The sequence below is a fragment of the Aotus nancymaae genome, unplaced genomic scaffold, assembly GCF_030222135.1.
Source record: "Aotus nancymaae isolate 86718 unplaced genomic scaffold, 86718_ANA_hifiasm-v0.15.2.pri h1tg000064l_0, whole genome shotgun sequence".
NCBI classification, from domain to species: Eukaryota; Metazoa; Chordata; class Mammalia; order Primates; family Aotidae; genus Aotus; species Aotus nancymaae.
Window position 1 is genome coordinate 9,332,556 of NW_026988478.1, and position 22,067 is coordinate 9,354,622.

Here is a 22,067-nt window from a genome sequence, read left to right on the forward strand (position 1 = left end):
TACCAAATTTATATTGATTCCTATTAAAGAAATCTTCTGGTTGTAGACCAGCTTATCTTACTCGTGTTACTTAGACCAGTAGAGTTCTTGAATTTTTTATCAAAATGCTTATTTAGTCTTAGCTGCTTTTTCAGAATAATAGGTGCATATGTAGATACATGAGTGATTCCTTTAGTAGCACATTTAACCAAAAAGCTCATTGTTTTTTAAACATAGAAAGTTAATATTTTAATGTAAAGGCACTAATATGTAAATAAAGTTTTCCCTTGTTAATATTGGAGGATTCCGTATTTTAAGGATAATGTGAACTATTTGCCCCTGTCATTTCTGAACCAGCTAGAACAGAATCACCTGCAGTGCTTATTAAAAGTTTGGATTCTCAAGTTCACTCCAAACTTATTGAATCAGTCTGTGAGAGTATGTCCCAAGAATATGTATTTTTAAAGAAGCTCCTGGTGTGATTCTAATGCGTAACTAATTATATTGTTATAGTTAATTCTCTAATCAACCAGAGCATCCTGTTCATCATCACTCTACTTTTTCTGCTGTTGATATCATATTTTATCTTTACTTTCCAGACATACTGAAATCCTTTGAAGTATAACTGATTTTGACCATTTTCATATATCCCTACAGTTTTTTTTTTTCCTCATACTCTATCATGTAGCTCTCGTCCACCTCCCAGGTTATATTACACCACTTCGCTTTTCTGTTTGCCTGATGGTGGCCTCTCCTACAATTTTACCCTCTTTAATCCTTGTAATTGAATTTCACTACCTATTTTTCTGTACGGCTCTGTAGTATACGCCCATATGGCTTATTATACAGTTTAGAATTTAATTTCTTTCAGATTGTGCTCATTTTAGCCAAACTCTATTTTATATTTAACTTTATAGCATACCTGTGGTGTATCAGTTAGCTTTTGCTGCTTAAGAACTGTCCTGAAACATTAGTGGCTTAAAAAGCCATCGTTTATTTTGCTCATGATTCTGTGGGTTGGTTCATTAGTTCTTTGGTTTGGGCCAGCTGTACTAATGTCTGGACTCTGTCATTCATCTTTGGTCAACTGGTGGGTTAACTGGGTTCTAGATGATCTAGGATGGCATCATTTACATTTCTGGTGGTTGGCATATGCTGACAGTACTGACAGGAGAATCTGGGTCATAGGTATCTCATCTCCAGCAGGCAAGCCTAATATATTTGTCTGGGTTCTTCAAGAAACAGAAAATAGGATGTGTAAGGAGAGAGAGATTTATTACAAAGAATTGGCTTATGTGGTTTTGGAGGCTGAAAAGTTCCAAGATCTGCAGTTGGCAAGTTGGAGACCCAGAAGAGCTGATGTGGTGTAGTTCTAGCCCAAATCAGGCCTGAGAACCAGGAGAGCTATGGTTTAAGTTCAGGTCAGAAAGTCAACAGGCTGAAGACCCCAAAAGAGCTGATGTTTTAGTTCAAGTTTGAAGATAAGAAAAGCAATGCCTCAGCTCAGTGCAGTTAGACAGGAGTTACTCAGCCTTTTTTGTTCTATTTACATCTTGCCAATTGAGCCTACTCACATAACAGACCACAATCTGCTTAATCAGTCTACTGATTCAAATGTTTATCTCATCTGAAAGCATCTCACAGACACCTAGAATAATGTTTAATCAAATGTCTGTGCACCCCTTGGCCCAGTCACAACTAGATTTTTTTCACATGGTGGCGTCAGGGGTTCAACAACAGTAAGAATAGAATTTGCAAGGCTTTTTGAGATGTAGATTCAAAACTCACACTTCATTTCTGTTGTTTCCTCTTGGTCAAACAAGTCAAGGCCAGCTTAGATTTAGTGAGTGGAGAAGAAGGTACAGCTCTCTTTTGCAGAAGCTGTAAAATATTGTGGTCATTTTTGCAAGCTCCCACACATAGTTTTTATCATCTTCAATTATATAATATCTTTTAATTCATACCATGTTTTACTGACATTTGAAGGAAAAATTAGCAATTAGATTTGACCTGTCATTCTCCATTTTTATCTGCAAAAAGACTGGCATACTTCACAATCAGATGAGGAACCTGGTCTTTTAATATTCTAGTCTAGTTTGACTTTCTTACCGAGCTGAAGCTTCTCCTTCATCCTCAGTTCTACCTAATGTTACTGCTGTTGCCATGCCATGTTTAGGGTCTTCTCTTCCTTAAAACAAATGCCTGACTCCACTGCCTTTTGGTTACTGCCTTTCATACCTTATAACGTTTCTCTTTTCTCTAGTTTCAGTCTCTTCAAATTATTTCCTAAGGTAACTAGAATACCTGGTAGTATATTCTTTAGTGACCTGTCCATTGGTGAACTGTCTGTTATCACGCAGTGTCTCTTCACATTTTGGTTGAGGAAAAAGCAGATTGAGAGTTGGAGGGCTTACTTTAATACATGGTTCATGCTCTACTGGAGAGCTGACATCTGTTCTTCATTGCTCTAGAAAAAGAAATTAGGTAGCAGATGTGTGTTTTATAATTTCTGCTAAAGGCTTCAGTGTGTTTTCTTTAAATTTTCTGTAGTGAGACTTATGTAGATAAAAATGAGTGTTATAGAAAAAAAGGAAATAGTTTATGAAGGCAAAGAATGAAAAATTTTTTCATTTTTAAAAAAATGCTGATTATATTAGGTCTTGAAAAAAATGTATACTTTAGAAAAGTTATGCTTAAAGTAATTTTGTTTTTGTTTTCCAGGTATATGTAATGCATACTTTAGCAGCCTCACTTTCTGCTTGTATTTATCAGTGCCTTTGTGGTAGTCATAACTACAGGTAATTATCTTTTTATGAAATTTAAGAATGCTTACAGTAAGCAGTGAGGTTTCATATTTTGTATGTTAGTGGTTTAGAACTATCTATAACAGTCTATTTCAAGTAATGCAAAAAACGTACATCTGAGGGTTTTTTTAGTACTTTCTGTTCATCTTTGAAATTTTTATGGCAAATGAATCTCAAATAAATTTCATCTTTGAAATTTTTGTGGCAAATGAATTTCAAATAAAATTCATATAACTTATTTAGCAGCCTATTACTGATCACTGCCTTATGTCAGATACTGTGATTGGCACTGAGAATTTTAACGCAAGTAATAATATAAGGTCTATTTTTTAGGATCAGTCTAGTTAGAGACAAACATGTGAGCTGATAAATGATATGTATGTAATATGGCATAGTACCAGAATGATAACTACAATAAGATGGTAGATAGTAAAAGGTTCAGGGAACACAGGGGAGGGAGTAATTGACTTGAAATTGAGAAAAATTTTGCGGAAGAATTGATGTATATGATATTTCTCTTTATGTTATAAAGTTTTACTGTAATTTATCTAGACTTTAAAAAAATAGTTTTTACCCTCTGGGGTCTTTCTGTATCTGTCTTTAGTTCTTTGAAATACTCTGTTTCTTCAAATATTGTCTCATCTCTCTTCTCTTTCCTATTAAACAGGTATTGCAACTTCTGGGTCATTTCTCAATGTTCTTTTAACTTTCCCCTCCTATGTTCCTTTTCTTTGTCTCATTTTGTTTCATTTCAAGAGAAATTCTAGCTTCATTTTCCAAATATGGATTCATTATTCAGCAATGTCCTATTTAGCCAGAATTTATATTTTAGAAATTCTGTTTTTTCATTTTTAAGATCTCTTGTTAAATTTAATAGTTGCTTCTATTTTTGTAACATTTCTTGATTAAAAAAATTTTTTTGTGAGTTTGAAGTACTTTAACTTAGTGGTAAGTTGGCTTTCTCAGGTGAAGATCTTTTGTTGAGTTTGTTATTTCTTACATGGTGTCAGCCTTCCTTGTTAATTTTTGGTTGTCTGTCCATTTTATGTATTTGAATTTTCTATGGGTAGCCTTACTTACCACTCTGGTTGTATATTTCCCAAGGTAGCTTCAACTTGATTTCTTTAACGCTGATCCTTCAAGAATTCACTTTCTTATTATTTAGGCTTTATTTTCATTAACTTATTTTTATCTTTCCTATGATTTCCAAAGGAATGAGGGAGTTTTTTTGTTGTTATTCTGCTATCTTGAAGTTGGAAAGTAAAGCAAGAGAAACTACAAATGCGTCAAAATGTTATAACCAATGAGATTTCCTAATCATAACACATTTATACCAATAAATGTGCTATGTTTAAGTATTATATTCATGTACTTTATGTATGATGTAGGAATTTCTAATTCCTATAATTCATAATTCTTTATACCATTTTCTGTCAGAATTATTTCATAGTTTATGTCAAGCAGCAAGTTATTTTGTTTATTCATCTATTAGACTTAGCTTTGCATCTTTTACTTGGGGAAGCTTATCCTAAATTCCCAAATTGTGTGAAATACTCCTCTATTTTGCCGTGATAGCATCACATGCATATGTTTCATCTTTAAGAGTAGTATGATAATATTATTTGTATTTTGTTCCCCCACTAGAGTAAATTTAATGGGGGCAGAAACATTGTTTTTCCTTGAATGCCTAGTATCTGCTACAGTGCCTGATGTGTAGGGGTAGGCTAGCCATTCTCTATAAAAGTGAGCCTAAACTTACTTTATTTTCAACCAGATAACTATGTTTTTAAGTCCAATATGTAAGCTTGCTACTTGTACATAGCAATTTAGTTTTCTCATTTGTACTTAACCTGTCTCTTAAAACCTGTCAAATGTGTTTTAATTTAGAAAATGTGTATATTTACACTTAAAGGATACTTTGTTTTCAAATAGCACTAGACTGTACGGTATACTACTTAGATGTACTAGCAGTATAATTAATAGACAGAAATTTGTACTCTTGATATTGTATCTGAAACATGAAAATATTATATATGAAATTTATCATAGATTTAAATATTGTTTTCTTCTCTCAGTTCATTTCACACAAATCAGTTTACTGGAATGGTATATCAGACAGTACTGCTTCCTCATCGACAGTCTTTGAAAACAGGAAGCTTAGATGAAGCAATAACTCCCAATACATCACCAGCTCAATGGCCAGGTATAAATAATTTTCATGTATAGATCAGTTTTTTCTTAGTCTTATTTATAATCTTAGATAAGTTGAAAGACGATTTTAGTTTTGACACATGATAATGATTTTTAAATATTGTTAGAGTTGATACCAGTTCAATATTCACCACTCATTCTGAATTATGCAGTTACTTAACGTTGGTATTTCCTTGATCATTATCTTAATGTAACTCAAATGTTTTGTAATACAATTTTTAAAATCATTTTACTTTTGTCATACTAGAAAAACACATCAATGAAATTTCATCTGAGATTTTAGTCATTAGAGATTTTAATATTTAATGTTACAGATTTTTAATGTTTCTCTCAAATAGCTCATTTGTGCATTAACTGTAATAACTGCTACTAGTCTATGAATCTAGGGAAGAAAATACAGTATTAAATCCTGATGCAATACCTTTTTTGCTAAAATCAGAAAAATATAGTTAATTTTTAATTTAAAAAATTTATAGTCAGTGGCAGCTATGTTTGTTTGTTCTAGGAATAACTTGTCTAATTCGACTTTTGAATTCTTCTGGCGAGGAAGCCCAGTCAGGACTTACAGTCTTACTCTGCGAAATTCTCACAGCAGTGTATCTTAGTCTCTTCATCCATGGCCTGGCCACACATTCAAGTAATGAACTATTTCGGATTGTGGCCCATCCTCTAAATGAAAAAATGTGGTCTGCTGTATTTGGTGGAGGTGCAAATGTTCCTAGCAAAGAACGGACGCATTCAAAAGCTTTATCTGGTGAGTTTTAAGCTTTTTTTTAAGACTGAAGTTTTATTTATCTGAGTGATAACTTTCTCAAACATAATTACATTTTAATTTAGTTATAGAAAGTTCTTGTTACAGACCATTTGTGAAAAGCACGAACAAATAGTTATACAGTGAAAATGTAATATTAAAGTTTCTGGTGCAGTTTTTAATCTAAAATATTCCTGTACCAGTAATTAGAATGATCTTATGTAAATTTGTTAAATATTTTACAATTGAAACTTTCATTTGTTTTGAAACACACTGTAATATTGGTTTTTGTTCTATCCCAAATACAGATTATTTCTTCTTTCTTTGGCAGGAAGGCACTTTGCTATGCCTAGTCCCCACCAGGTAGTGGTATTCTCCATGGAATGTGTGGGCTTTTCCAAAGCTCTTTCAGCCATCAGTTCTCATAGCCCTCCCAGTCTTGCAGGCAAGATATGAGCTTTAGAAATAGGCTTTTATCATTCAGCTTGCTTTATGTTGTTTTGAGGGGTTGGGATACAGTGAGCCAGTTTTATTTTGTTTGGCATTTATAGAAAACTGAGAAGTTTCCTTTGATCAAGCCATATTTTTGATTTAAAACAATGATTAGCAGTTAGAAAACTGTCTCTGGTATTTTGTTCTACTTTTAAATTCTTTGTTTTTTATATTTTTATGTCCCTTAGACTTTAACATTTTAAAATGTGTAAAAATAAAACACTGTCAATGCTAATCATAGAAAATCAGACTATGGCTTGAAATGACTAGAAAAACATTTCAAATTAGGCTGCTTTATGATTTGCATATTATGATTCTGGCTGTTAGAGTTTTTGGATTTCTAAGTGTTCGTAATACCATGAAAAGTAAACATTTTAAACAATTATATCCCCTTTTAAAAACTTTCTAATGTTAAAACTGTATTTTTTTAATGTGTTAGTCCACGTGTGATAATCTTGGTTTTCCAATTTTGGAGGACATAAGGAGAATGTTTATTTTTAATATATAGTACCTGAAAACTTATTTCATTTTATACTGATGTTGAATAAATTGAAAATGTTAAATGTTTTTCCAAAAAAAAAAAAAGAAAAGAAAAACCCTTTGCATACATTTAAGAGAGAAGCTCAGCAAGATTATTCATCTCCTTATGAATTTTCACTTACTTCTTCCCTGACATTTACACTGAACCTACACTTGAACATATAGGTATATGTGGGCTTGGATATATATGTGTTGGGAGGTCAGGCAGTTGGTGAGGGACATGAGAGAATAAGAAAAACTTGAATTTGGCTTCATTATTGAGGAGAAAATTATTGCCAAGATCTATACCATGATTGATGAATATTCTCTGAATGAAGCTGTATTAAAAGGAAGTTAGAAAAGTTATTCTCTAGTTAAAATATTAAAAAGTTATTTTAGGCAATGCTGGCATATATTATACTTTTCAAAAGCAGTTTCCACTAAGCTGTGGCCCTGCATGACTATATAGCAAAAAATCATGATAGCCTAGCTTCTACTTCCTCTCCTTAATTGAAATTGTTTCTTCAATTACCTAGGATTCTCAGACTTTCTAGTCTGGGTCTCTTACTCTCTTCAACCAAGAAAAAACAGGCAGGGATTCCTTTATGTATAATACTTACCATGAAGCAAATCCAGTTTATAACTTAAAGCAGAGTTCAACCAGCTTTTTCTGTAAAAAATAAAAAAAAAACTAAATATATAATTTAGGTTTTGCAGTTCATTCGGTATCTCACAACTATTTAGTTCTGCCCTTGTAGCACAAAAGCAGCCATAGACCATTTTTAAACAGATGAGTGTAGCTGTGTTCTAATAAAACATTATTTATTTGTTGGGCTGCAATTTGCCAACTCCTGCTTTACAAGTAGAAGCAATTTATTATTGCTCTATTTGGAATAAAATATTTGCCATCCTTGTTAAAGGAATTTCATTTTAGAAACAACTAAATTTAATATTTTGGGGCATGGAGTTCACTGTGGGTCTCTCATTTGACCTAGCCACAAATTGTAGTTATGAAATAGTGTAAATGGCATCAGAGGGATAATTTATAATCTTCCCTGCCATGGCCCTTAGCTTCCTTGAACAAATCTAGGGGCTAATTCAGTTTTTGCTGTTATAAAATACTGAAAATGCAGAATGCTAATATGACTTCTCCAGAGACCTGATACCATCCTGCCTAGTACTCATCCACCTATCACACTCTGCTTACTAATTTGATGGCTGTTTTATCTCTCTGGTCCCTGTCATTTGCCCTAAATTAAACTTATTTCCTTCTATCTTTTCTTCTTATGCACTTCAGATTTCATAAGCAAATCTACCTTATTTGCCAAATTTAACTTTGCTTATTAAAATATTAAGTATTTTAATTTTTGTAACATTTCTGTTTTCTAAAAAGTTGTTTATTGTGCTTTTTGTATAGATTTTTTTTTTTAAGAATTTCACGAGATTTGTCTTGGACTACATTTATGCTTAAGATACCTGAATTCCATTAAAGAAAAACTTTCAAAGTCTAAGGGAAGTAAGATCCTTAGCTCTGTTGAGTTTAAATTAAAAATTGGTAAATTAATTTTGACCATGTTTTTAATACGCTCTGAGAAAAATTGATTTGTTGAGACTCTGATTTTGTTGATGTAAAATGTTAAAAAGGGATAAATTCTTGCTAAGGAAGGTTCAGATATACATAAAAAAGAAAATGAAAAATACATTCTTACTAAGCAGCCATCAGGTCTCTCAATTCCATCCATTTCTTCTGAGCACAGATATATGTAAATAACCTTACTGAAAGTTCAGGTTGATCTTTGTATAAGGTTGGTGTAAAAGGAATGGCAAAAACCACAATTACTTTTGCACCAACCTTATTAACCACTCTAGTTGTTGGTTGTAGGCAAAAATACCATTACATAAATAATTTTTGGGGACCATCACAGGTGCCATCATAAGCTCTATCCTACCACTTATTCAACCCCAAATCAAAAATAAAGTGACCTGAAATTATCTGCATCTATATATCTAATCTCAAAGCAATAATAAGGATACTTAAAATAAACTATTCACTTAGTGGTAGGGCTGGATGTAGTCACATCCAGGTTATATGGTACTCATCTGTCCTTGAGTACCCAGAAAGTATTCTAAATACAATCATGGAAGTAATTGAAGGAGTACTTACAGAAAACATGAATGATACGATTTGTCCATTTGCTAACCAGAACAAAAGGAATATATTCACTGAATGATGAAACTAAAGGCCTGCTGGTTCCAAAGCTGATCTAATTTTAAAAGGAGCAGGAAGGCTGGGCGTGGTGGCTCATACCTGTCATCCAAAGCATTTTGGGAGGCTGAAGTGGGCGGATGACCTGAGGTCAGTCAGGAATTTGAGACCAGCCTGGCCAATATGGTGAGACCTTGTCTCTACAAAAATTAGCCAGGCATGGTGGTGCACCTGTAGTTCCAGCTACTCAGGAGGCTGAGACAGGAAGAATTGCTTGAACCCTGGAGGTGGAGGTTGCAGTGAACCGAGATCACACCACTGCACTTAAGCCTGGGTGACAGAGCGAGATTCTGTCTGAAAAAAAGAAAAAAAGGAGCATGTAGAAAGAGAAAGGGAAAGAAGTGAAGGCAATTAATGGTAACTAGAAGCAGTGGTCCTGTGCGGTAGAGATTCACTGAAAACTAGAGAGAGAAAAATCTCACAACAGAAAGTCAATGAGGACAAAGAACTGCTAGCAGCATTGGCTTTCAATATGAAGTAAAGTTCTGAAATCTCAGTTTTTTGAAGGCATTATTATGGTGCCCTGAAAACATACCAACTGAGGCAGGACAGCAACCTGATAAATTTTAGGTTGTAGGAAAGCAATCCTGTGTGTTTGGATTACTGCTAATCACAATCATGATGTCCCAAAAGTCTAATTGCATTAAGTAATGTTCAATATGCATTGTTGACCAAGGGAATAAAACAATGTATTTTAGAAAAGTTGACTTGAATCCAGTCAAAATTAATGTATATTTAAAAATTTTTTATCTTTTAAATTTGACCAATGAAAGCTGACGAATCTAGTATATTTCATTTTCCTGACTATTCAAATCAGTGTCAAAGCATTGTATGTTGAAGATGAAATACATGTTTAGACCCCTTAAAAATGGTTTCTGAAAAGTGTTCTGTAGATTTAGGTGCTGTATTGTGAGAGGAATTTGAAAGTCATCATTTGTTTTCCTTGTATTGATATAAATTTGGATTTAAATTTTCTTTGCCATGATGGCCTCATGAACTAGATTTTATTTCTTTCTACATATCTATTATATACTTATTATATCCTTATAGTAACAATATTTAAAGATAACTTAAGCTTCACAACTTAAGAAAATGATAGATTTTTATTAGACTGTAGTCTAGCAGGTCAAAATTCTTAACCAAAATGTTCATGTATATAAATTGATTTTTAATCAGATTTAGGTTTTTGTGAATTCCACATTATATATTAATGAAGAATTTGATTTTTCTAATTCACTGAAACTGTAGTGCAGTTATATGTTTATGGAGCTCTGAATTATTTTGTTATTATGGTTAATTTTTAACATAGAGAATCAGCTGGCCAGACGTGGTGGCTCACACCTGTAATCCAAGCACTTTGGAGGCCAAGGCGGGTGGATCACCTGAGGTCAGGAGTTCAAGAGAATCAGCTAAGCAATAGCAATTTCCAAAAAATTACTTTTTCTGCTAACAGTTAGAAATCCATACTTTTGCTTTTTGTTCTATATTATAAACAAAACAGAGTGTTTTTAAGAATTTTTATTGTGTTTTGTGATACTTGCAGTTATAAGAACTGTGAATTTTCTCTTTATAGTAATAAATTTATAGTAATGATTTTTTTATGTCTCCAAGTTGAGGAATGGAAATATAAAATGAATATTTTATTAGTGGTAAGCATGTTGTATATTTTTTACTATGATACTGCTATGATATTCTAGACATAAAGTATATTTCCAATTTATTATGCTAAATATAGATCAGAAAATCCATGTTTTGCTTTTTCTGATAAAACTTGTATAAAAATAAAAGTTCTGTATTCAGTATTCAATGATTATCACGTCATTGCTATCATTCCTTTAGCAAAATATGAAAAACAGCAAAATATCTTGACCAGAAAAGCTAAGACTTGAGCATATGAAAATATAAAACAAAATAGGTGATTTAAAATATAATTGAATATGCCAAACACTTAACTGGTAGTTTATTATAAGGAACTTTTAAAAGGCTGCTGAACTTCAAAATTACTAATTCTGTGGAAGTGAATACTGTCTTCTCCCCTCCCTTCCCTTCCCCTTCCCTTGCTTTTCAAGACAGAGTCTCCTTGTCGCCCAAGCTGGAGTGCAGTGGTGTAATCTCAGCTCATTGCAGCTCTGCCTCTCGGGTTCAAGCGATTCTCCCACCTCAGCCTCCCAAGTAGCTGGGATCACAGGCGTGCGCCACCACACCTGGCTAATTTTTGTATTTTTTGGTAGAGACGGGCCAGGCTGGTCTCAAACTCCTGACCTCAAGTGATCCGCCTGCCTGGGCCTCCTTAAGTGCTGGGATTACAAGTGTGAGCCACCATGCCTGGCCAGGAGTACATTTTTTGTTAGACTTTTTGTTGAAGACCATATAATATAAATTTTAATTTAAAGTTTAAAAAGCATTCTATTCATTCATTTTATAAATGACTCAGGAAGGCAAATTTTTATGTAAGAGTAGAGAAAGCATAGAAGATAAAAGAAACTCCAAGATATGTATATGTCTAAATTTTTACATGTAATTATTCTTTTATTTCAATGGTAAAGCCTGATGACAAAAGAAGAAACTAACCTTATGATAAATGCAACATTCATTTATCTGGACTCCCTCATTCAATATTTCCTTCTTTTTTTTTTTTGAGACAGGGTCTTGCTCTGTCTCCCAGGCTGGAAAGTGCAGTGGTTTGATCACAGCTCGTTGCAGCCTTGGCATCCTGGGCTCAAGTGATCCTTCCACCTCAGTCCCCCAAGTAGCTGGGACTACAGATGCAGGCCACCATTGTTAGCCTACTTAATTTTTTAAGTTTTATTTTTGTAGAGACAGGGTCTCACTATGCCCATGCTGGTCTTGGACTCAGTCTCAACTAATCTTCCCACCTCGACCTCCCAGAGTGCTGGGATTGCAGGTGTGAGCCACCATGCCCTGCCTCATTCAGTATTTCTGTGTACCTTACTGAGACCAATCATGCGGTCTCTCTCTTCAACCCAGTTTTCTAATATTTCTGGCAGTCCTAATTCCTCCAGCAAAATGGCCTGAATATATTTTCTCCATTCTAATTTTTTAAATTATGACAAAAAACACATGGCATAAAATTTACCAAGTGAACTATTTTTAATTATATAGTTTAGTAGTAAGTCTCTTGTGTTGTGAAACAGATCTCTAGAATTTTTTCATCTTGCAGATCTGAAACTATACCCATTAAACAATTCCCCCACTTCATGCAGTCCCTGGTAATCACCATTTTACTGTTTCTAGGAATTTGATAACTTTATATACCTAATTTAAGTAGTTATATACCTCATATAAGTGGGATTATATAGTGCTTTGTCTTCTTGTGACTAGCTTATTTCACCTAGTATAATGTTCATGTTGTAGCTTGCGACAGAATTTCCTTCCTTTTTAAGGCTGAATAATATCCCATTGTGTGTGTATACTCCATGTTTTCAATAAGTTTCTTGAGTTTGAGTCAAAATCTTATATACAGAATCATGTTGTGGCATTCAGGGTGATTGAAAAGTAAGTACTACTCTAGGGCAGTGATCTTCAGGCTTTTGAATACGTTACCTTATCCATAAAACATGGTTGACCAAATTCTCAATATATATATATTTATGTCTACTACTATCGATCCAGATGTTAAACATGGACAACGTTGTTTCTTCTCCTTACTACTGTTCTTCTTCCCCTTCTTTCCTCTGCTTTCCTCTCCCCCTGCCCCCCTCCTTTCTTCTTGTCCCTTCTCCTTTTCCTTGCCTCTACTTCTTCCCATCCCTTTCTTCTTCTTCTCTACCTTCTTCCCTTCTCCTTCTGCCCTTTCCTCCTATTTATCAAAAAATAAATCTAGAAGTTGTAGTACTTTCCTTCCATATTCCAGTAGTTCATTTTGTACACCAACTACCTTGGAGACTGCCTTGCTCTGTGGCCTGGAGACATCACCACTTTCTATTAAGATATTTATCATTTCATTTTTATAGATATTTGTGGAGCCATGTTCAAGATACTATGCATGGTAATGATCCTAGGAAGACTTTAAGGGTCAGTCGTTCTAAAAGCTGGATAGTATCATCTTCCAGACTTTTTTTTTTTTTTTTTTTTTTGAGACAGAGTTACTCTGTCACCGAGGCTAGAGTGCACTGGTGTGATCTTGGCTCACTGCAACTTCCACTTCCCAGGTTTAAGTGATTCTTGTGCCCAGCCTCCCAAGCAGCTGGAGCTATACATGCACATCACCACACCTGGCTAATTTTTGTATTATTGGTAGAGACAGGGTTTTGCCATTTTGGCCAGGGTGGTCTCAAACTCCTGGACCCAAGTGATCTGCCTGCCTCAGCCTCCCAAAGTGCTGGGATTACAGGCATGATCCTCTGTACCTGGCCAGACTTTTTTAAAATCACTAATCTTATTCTTTGGGGATTAAGAAGTTCCTTCAATTAATTGCTTATTTAATCCTTTTATTTTTGGAATCTTTTGAAGTTTACTTGGAAAATCATGTTCTACATTTAATTTTAAGGATTTGTTTCATAATTAATGTTCACATACATTTGTAGTTCTCACATTTTTTACATGAAGATAAAGGAAGATGAATATATACCTCTTAGAAGACTGAGGACTTAGACTGAATTGCCTTGCTGAAAGCAAGAAATAAATTTAAAATCTATTTTATCTTAAACTTACATGACTTTTATCTTTTCCATAGCTGTGTTCCTTTCAACATAAAATGTTTTAAACCATTAGTTAAATGATTTATCTCCTTCCCTGAAATTTTGGGGGCTCAGTTTGAAGGTTCAGACTAATGTGCCTCCTGAAGCTTCATGTTCACTCTGGCAAACTCATAATAACTCTATAGATGTGAGTGCCTTACATGGAGAAGTAGAGAATGAGACCTGCAGATTACTTTAGGTTCAGTTTTTTTGTTGTTTGTTTTGTTTTGTTTTGTTTTGTTTTGTTTTGTTTTGTTTTTGAGATAGGGTCTGGTTCTGTTGCCCAGGCTGGAGTGCAGTGGTGTGATCTCAGCTCACTGCAACTTCTGCCTCCTGGGCTTAAGTGATCCTCCCAAGTAGCTGGGGCTACAGGGGTGCACCACCATGCCCAGCTAATTTTTGTATTTTTTGTAGAGACGAGGTTTCACCATGTTGCCCGAGCTGGTCTTGAACTCTTAAGTTCAGTTTTTAAAGTAATGGCGTTTAAATCTAGATTCAGAATATTAATTTCATTGTACTGATTTTCAATGATAAACTGAAAAATAAATATTAACTTAATAGCCTTCCCCTTATGCTGTAGTTTTAATCACAGCAATATATGCGTGTGGTAACAAGTCTAGTAGTACAGAAGAATTTATAGGAAGGAATGTTGTCTTATTCCTCTGCTCTTCCTATTCCCTATGTGTAGCCTGTTAACCATTTCTCCATTTTTGTTTTGGGTTCCTTGGGGAGTTAATTTTATAATTCTAAAAAAAAACACAGTGCAGAATGTTCTTAGGGTGAGGAAAGGATTCTTAAGGGAAGGAAGGTATATTTGTCTCTACAGTCTACTATCTTGACATGGAAGCTTTGTTTTAAAAAGTATTTCCTGTGAAAGCAGCTGAAACTTATTTATGAAATTTATGTCAGGACATGATTCTGTTTTTCCTGTGAATGCCTTAGTTTTTCTTCAGCCACTTTCTAGCCTCCTTATATCTCTTAAAATTCATAAACTCTATATTCAAGTTGCTCTTCATTTCTCTTTAATACTAATTTTTTTCTATTACTAATAAAGTAGCTATTTTTCCCTTAATAATAGAATGGTAGAGTTAGTTTTCACCCAAGGAGTGGCAAGCATTCTTTATTTATTTATTTTTTTTTTTGAGACAGAGTTTCGCTCTTGTTACCCAGGCTGGAGTGCAATGGCGCGATCTCGGCTCACTGCAACCTCCGCCTCCTGGGTTCAGGCAATTCTCCTGCCTCAGCCTCCTGAGTAGCTGGGATTGCAGGCACGCGCCACCGTGCCCAGCTAATTTTTGTATTTTTAGTAGAGACGGGGTTTCACCGTGTTGACCAGGATGGTCTTGATCTCTTGACCTCCTGATCCACCTGCCTCGGCCTCCCAAAGTGCTGGGATTACAGGCGTGAGCCACTGCGCGCGGCAAGCATTCTTGATATTCCATTATTAGCATGTTCAGAAACAACTAGCTGAACACCCAGCAGCTATAGTTTGTATTGGTGCCCCTAAGTTTCACAACCAATCTGACCTAACAAGATTTAAGCATAAAATTGCCTTAAGTATTCCTACAATTGGAGGAAAAAGAAGAGGGAGCAGCTACCCTATTGACAAGTCATGGGTCATTTCTTGTTTGCTGGGAGGTATCACTAAGGTCCTTTTAGTTATAGCATCTAAATTAATACACATTCATTACTGTAAAACTAATTGCCATTTTTTTTCCTTTGGTCCTGCTTCATAAAAAGTGTTTTAATAAGTGGTTTTATACTTCCTGGTGTTGAGTCTGTATATTTTAAACATTTCCTCCTAGTGTGGTTAATTTCTTATTTTCATGTCATGTGTCTGGATTCACAGATTGTAGTTTCAAATGTTTTCTGTCTTTAAAAACTCTCTTATGTTTTACTTTTAAAACTATCTTTTATCTACCAGTGAGTGAGTAAAGGGAAAAAGAAAACTATTTTTATGACCGGCTAATCTTGGCAAAAATCTATTAATTTATCGTAAGTTTTATTTTTTTCAGAGATTCTCTGTACTTCTTGGTTCACATGCTTTTTAATAACATAAAAACAAAAACAACCAGGTGAAGTGGCACAAGCCTACTCCCAGCCACTCAAGAGTCTGAGGTGTGGGGATCCCTTGAGTCCAGGGATTAAATCCAGCCTAGGCAACATAAGGAGACCTCCATCTCTTAAAAAAGACAAAATAGTAAAGTTAAAGCCAAATGATAAATTGATAAATTTGTTTTAAAACTTAGCATTAAGTTTTTGAAAGTTAAAAAAAAATACCTCTATAGTCCTCACTTTTCCCTTGATGAGAAGTTAGTAAACTGTTTAAGTTTTAGAATGTATGTTAATGTATGCAACAATAATACTGCAAACTTGATTGTTGGTTATCAAATTTAGTAAGAACAAAGAAAAAAATTTACACATTTAATCTGACAGTTCCTTTTAAAATCATTTGAAAGATTAAGTAATAATCATAATCATGCCACATTTTAGTAATTTTTTTTTTTTTTGAGACAGAGTTTTGCTCTTGTTGCCCAGGCTGAGTGTGGTGGTGTGATCTTGACTCACCGCAATCTCCGCCTCCCGAGTTCAAGCGATCCTCCTGCCTCAGCCTCCCGAGTAGCTGGGATTACAGGCATGTGCCACCACACCTGGCTAATTTTGTATTTTTAGTAGAGACAGGGGTTTCTCCATGTTGGTCAGGCTGGTCTCGAACACCCGACCTCAGGTGATCTGCCTGCCTTGGCCTCCCAAGCCTCCCAAAGTGCTGGGATTATAGGCGTGAGCCAGCTTGCCCGGCCCTATAATCTCTTAGAATACTAATATTTTATTCATCTTTCCTTTTTTCTGAAATAACCAAATTACTATGTTAAACTCAGCTTGATTGTAGCTTGTTATAATGCATGTGCATGCTATGTCTGCAAGCTGAGAAGCTTCAAACAATAAAACCAAATTGTATTACAGCACAGGTAGTTGCACTCTTTTGGAAGGTAAGTAAAATCTCATTGGAACTATTGAATGAGAATATTGGTGTGCCTTAATGTGGAATTGTTTGCCTGTGTTTTAGATCATGCCTTTGTCTGCAAAATCCTTGATTCTCTACTGGTGATTTGCATTTTGTAACTCAGGGTTGATTAAAGATTTGTATAACTCTTTTAATGCTAATGTCTTTAGTATTCTGAGGTAATATACTAAAAAAAATACTATCTAACTGTAGAGTATTAACAAAGTAAAACAGTAAAAATTGCATTATTTTCTTCCCTGTAATTCCATTGACTAGAAAATTCCATCTCTGAGCCATTTCCAAAAGTTTGAATCAATTTAAATAGTTATGGTGCCTGAATTTTGTTTATATTTTCTAATGAAAAATGTAGTTTTAAATATAAGGCCACATGATTATCGAAGAATCTCAGAAGGGAGCTGTTGCTTTTAATTAACGCTGACATCCCATGATAATCTTAAAAAAACAGCAAAGTAGGATGTTGGAAATTTCCTATTATGTTCCGATTTAAATTGTGGACTGATTTATGGGGGGATATTATATTCTTTTATCTTTCACATACAACAGATAAGTCAGCATTTAGAGAGTAAGGGACAAATTGAGGAAAAAGCAGAGGTTGCTAGAAAAAGTTATTTTTGTCTTTCCCTACTTATTTTCCTACCTGCTCTATACTTTCATAATCTCAATCTTATTTTTTTTTGTGTATACTTATTTGTAGTTAACCTTAGATCTTATATAAAGACAGGTTGAAATAAATGCAGTGAAAATAGTACTTCAATAACATTTTATTTTCTTTTTGTTAGTTTCTCCACTGGTTGAAGAAGGAGAAAAACAGAACAAACGTTTTAGGTCATCAAAAATGTCTTGCAGAGAATCTGCCTCACTGACCCCTTCCTCACCACCAGTAAGCCAGGAGTCACTGGCAGTTAAAGAAAAGTTCATCCCACCCGAACTCAGTATCTGGGACTTTTTCATAGCTAAGGTAATTAAAATGCTATCTAGATCGATATTTTCATAGTCAAATAGAAATGAGAATATCTGAAATAAGTGTAATTTTTGGTGCTTCCAAATGTTTTCCCACCTTGGTTTAGAAAATTTTCGTTAGTATCGGGCTACGTTCCAAAAATATATACCCTAGAATATTTTGACCATATTTCATATCAGTTTTTAAGGCAGTTTTTTGGTAAATTATAACATTTTCATTTTAAACAATAACTTTGCTGTTTTATTGTGTTTTTATAAGATAAAAGAGAATTTGCTTAACACCCTCATGTAAATGTATTTGATGGTGATTAAGAATGCAAAGTGCTCTGGTCAGCTATCATCCATATACATGTTTTTTATACTACAGCAGTCTCTAATTATTCTGAAATGCATAAATTTCTATTTCTAGAGTTTAGTTAAGATTATTTCCTCAACAAAATGGTTCAAATTTGTTACCACAGTATATTAAATATGAGTAATTGTGTAAAGAATAAACTTCCCTGCTAGCGCTTCATTCTAGAAATCTCTATGTAAATATGCATCTTTTGATCAGTAACCAATCATGTCAGTTCTTTCAATGTCTTTCAGTGGTTGATCATGTAGTGCCTGTTATTCAATTCATACGTAGCAAAGCATGCAGTTGTTTTGCTTCATCTCCTGTGATAAACCCACATGATAGTGTACAAAATTGGATTTAATCAAAAGAGGAAAGTGGCCAACTAAGATGAAAGTGCATCTGTAAAAAAAGTGATAATACTGAAAGTGAAATTCAGATTGGACATAAATGAAGTTAAGAGAGAAAATATCCAACTGTGTGTATGTTGACAATGCTGCCATTTGATAGACTCTAGATGTACAGCCAGAGAAATTTAGTGAAGGTGAACTTATAAATGTAGAAGGTAGTTGTAATAAAAAGATGAAGATGTTCAGAGATAGTGACCTTGCCGGAAAACTTCACATTAAAGGGATTCACAACATTGAAAATGCAAAGAACAGAATGCTGGAAGCTGATAAAAACTTAGAAATACTACAGTTTGTTTAAGGCACAGAAGAGATGCACACTTCATTTTATTTCTTTGTAAAAAGCATTTTATTTCTTTGTATTCCTAATATTTTAATTACAGTATGCTAAAATTAGTTTATTTAAAAATTTTTTTTCTATACATTTATAGCTGATAGTAAAAATTTTTAGTGTTTTGACAAATATTTTTAAAGGTCAGAAAACATTGGTAATTTTTCCCATTGGTTATTATTGCTCCGTGTGGTTTCTGCTTGCATGGTCAGTTTTATTGTCATGCAATGCTATGCAAAACAAAGACTGCCCATATATGTATCTTCCACTTTTTGTGTCATCAGCCACATCCCTCACATTCTCAATTTCCAGACGTTCTCCTTCCTTGTACAAATTGCTATCTAACTGTTCTCTGTACTGACACAAGCCTCCCAGGCCTGCTAAGCTGTGGTTTGTATTTTTCTCATATTCTATATGCTTAAGGGTAATGAAGTGAGTTTGTGTCTCCTGGTTCCTCACTACCCTTTTTTGAGTCATTTATTTGTTCATATATTCAACAAATGTTTATTAAGCACTTCATTTATCTAGGAATATCTTTGTTTCACCTCCATTTTTTGAAGGAGAGTTTTGCTGGATATAGGATTGTTGGTTGGCAAAGCCTTGTTTAGTTATCTTGTTCCTGAATATTATTGTTAAATGTCTAGGGTCTGCCCTTAGGCCCAATCAATATCACAACCTCAAAGTAGTTGAGATGTCACCTTCCCTAATTGTTTGCTACTGAGATCTCTGTTACTTTTGATAATGCCTTTGGGTCCAGAATTTTAAAGACAATCCCCTCTGGCAGGACATCAGAATTATTAGTCTTCACAGCCTACCCTGCTGGCCCTGGTGGAACACCTACACCACAGAGATTAGGGTGGGATGGAAACAGCTCCTGACCACGTTCTCACTGTTTTACCCAGATCCCATAGATTTTTAAAAATAAATACTTCTCTATGTGTTATATGCATGGGTCAACCATTGGTTGTTTGCTACAACATTGCTCAATTTTATTGTTGCTTTTTGGGGAAAGAACTTACCAAACTCTTACTCAGCTGTTCCAGAAGTTCTGTTCTTGCTGCTGTGTTTCTTTGTTGGTCTTCCAAGGTTTTCTTATCCTCACTTTTAATTGATGACCTCACCTTACAAGTCACTGAGAAAAGTAGAATAAGACAAAACTTTTTCATCATCCCATTATAAAGTTACAGCTCAATTACATTTGCTCCTGTCTTATTCCCTCCTGTTATAATGGAGGAAGAGTTCTTCTGTCCAAGACCATTTTCTCGAGTTCTGTTCTGAATGAGATTCTTTCTTTTCTTCTCTACTCTCCACTGTGTTCTCTTCCTCTCTGAATCCTTCATATCAGGACAGAAATGTGCTTTAGTATCTCTCATTCCAAACCCCTGCTTTGATCCCGAAACTTTTTTGGCTGCTATCCCATTTCTCTACTCCCAATCACATTCAAATTTTCTTTTCTTTTCTTTTTTTTTTTTTTGGAGACAGAGTCTTGCTCTGTTGTCAGGCGCCAGGCTGGAGTGCAGTGGCGTGATCTAGGCTCATTGCAACCTCTGCCTCCTGGGTTCAAGCAATTCTTCTGCCTCAGCCTCCCTAGTAGCTGGGACTACAGGCGCACACCACCACGACCGGCTAATTTTTGTATTTTTTTTTTTTAGTAGAGACGGGGTTTCACCATGTCGGCCAGGATAGTCTCGATCTCTTGACCTCGTGATGCACCCGCCTCGGCCTCCCAAAGTGCTGGGATTACAAGCATGAGCCACCGTGTCTGCCCTCAGCTTTTCAAAACTATTGACACACTTCCTTTCTACTGCCTTATTTCCCTTTCATACTTATCATATAACTTTCTGGCCTAGTTACTCCCATTGAAACTGCTCTTGTTGAGATTCAGGTGATATCCATGTCAAATATAATGGAAACTTTTAAATTATTATCTCATCTGTCTTCTTAGCATCATTCAACATTCTTCACTATTCCCACCTTGAAATGCTTCTCTCTACTTTTCTCTTGATGCCAGCCTCTTCTAGCTTTTTCTCTTAAACTTATTATTTATTCCTTCATAATCTTCTTTCTTCATCCTTCCTCTTCTATTTGACCCATGAATTTTAGTCTTCTTCATGATTTGGGCATTTTATATCTATTTTTCCCAAAACCTTCCCTCTCAAACCCAAAGTCTTTCCATTTTATGAAATTACATCTTTATCCTTATAGTTGCACAAGCAAAAAATCTAGGAATCATTCATTTTTCCTCACCTTCTCTTGCCCTCCAAATCTATCAGCAAATTTGTCAGTGCTTTCTTCAAAATATATCTTGAATCTACTATTTCTCTCTAGCTTCATTACTAACCACCTACATCCAGGCTGCAATTGCTGTTTTAGTTACTGATGTCTCCATTTTTACTCTTGCTGTTTCGCTTTTCTCTCATAAGAGAGTGATCATAGTGATATACTTAGCATATAAATCCCAATACCTGTCCTTTATATACAACATATTAGTGGCATTCCCTTATATGCTTTTACCATGGCCTACAAGACCCTGTCTGAGCTGTCATCTGCTATTCTCTTCAACCTTTCTCCCAATTTTTATCTTTTTGCTTGGTAGATTCAGTCAAACTACTGTTTTTCAAACCAAACTCTTTCCCATCTGAAAGACTCTCTGCTTTCTATTTCTACCATCTAAAATGCTTTTCTTCCCTCTTGTTATATGGCTTGTTCCTTCTTATCCTTCAGCTCTCTTTTCAAAAAGGCCTTCCTTAATAAGCTTATCTCAATTCTCCTTATTTTCCATTTCTTTTCTTTATAGCATGTAATACAGTTTGTATTTAATTTTCTGTTATTTGCCTATGTTTTCCACCAGCATGTAAAATGTAAATGAGAGCGGTGACTGTATCTGTCTTAAAAATTCTTAAATCAGGTAGAATTCTTGCCACACAGTGGATACTTAATAAACTTTTGTTGAATAAATAACGGAATTGTGTCAAGTCATGTCAAAGGCATAGGATAGTAAGATAATATTTGCTTAACTTTCTTATAATAAAGTATCTGCAAATGGGATGAATTGTTACTATTAGACTGTATGTTTGGATGTATTAAATTAGATATTTGGCTGATGAATTTCATTATTCCTTTATTTTAGCCTTTTCTACCGCCTTCTCAAAGTAGAGCAGAATATGATTCAGAGGAGAGTCTGGAAAGCGATGATGATGATGACGATGATGTTTTAGCATCAGATTTCCATCTCCAGGAGCATTCTAATTCAAATTCATATAGGTACAGAATATTGTATTTTAAATT

General features: G+C 34.6%; 1 protein-coding gene across 4 annotated transcripts in view; it reads left to right on the plus strand.

The window, feature by feature from the left end:
• The window catches only part of DMXL1 (Dmx like 1), a 176,627-nt gene that overhangs the window by 93,659 nt on the left and 60,901 nt on the right, over positions 1-22,067 (plus strand). For 3 of the 4 annotated variants that reach the window (XM_012448600.3, XM_012448606.2, XM_064366214.1), the window contains exons 26-30: positions 2,701-2,777; positions 4,859-4,986; positions 5,500-5,748; positions 17,527-17,705; positions 21,910-22,043. In XM_012448600.3, the coding sequence (XP_012304023.2) occupies positions 2,701-2,777; positions 4,859-4,986; positions 5,500-5,748; positions 17,527-17,705; positions 21,910-22,043 (767 nt within the window). The remainder of the gene's footprint in view (positions 1-2,700; positions 2,778-4,858; positions 4,987-5,499; positions 5,749-17,526; positions 17,706-21,909; positions 22,044-22,067) is intronic. The other variant, XM_064366213.1, reaches the window with a different exon arrangement.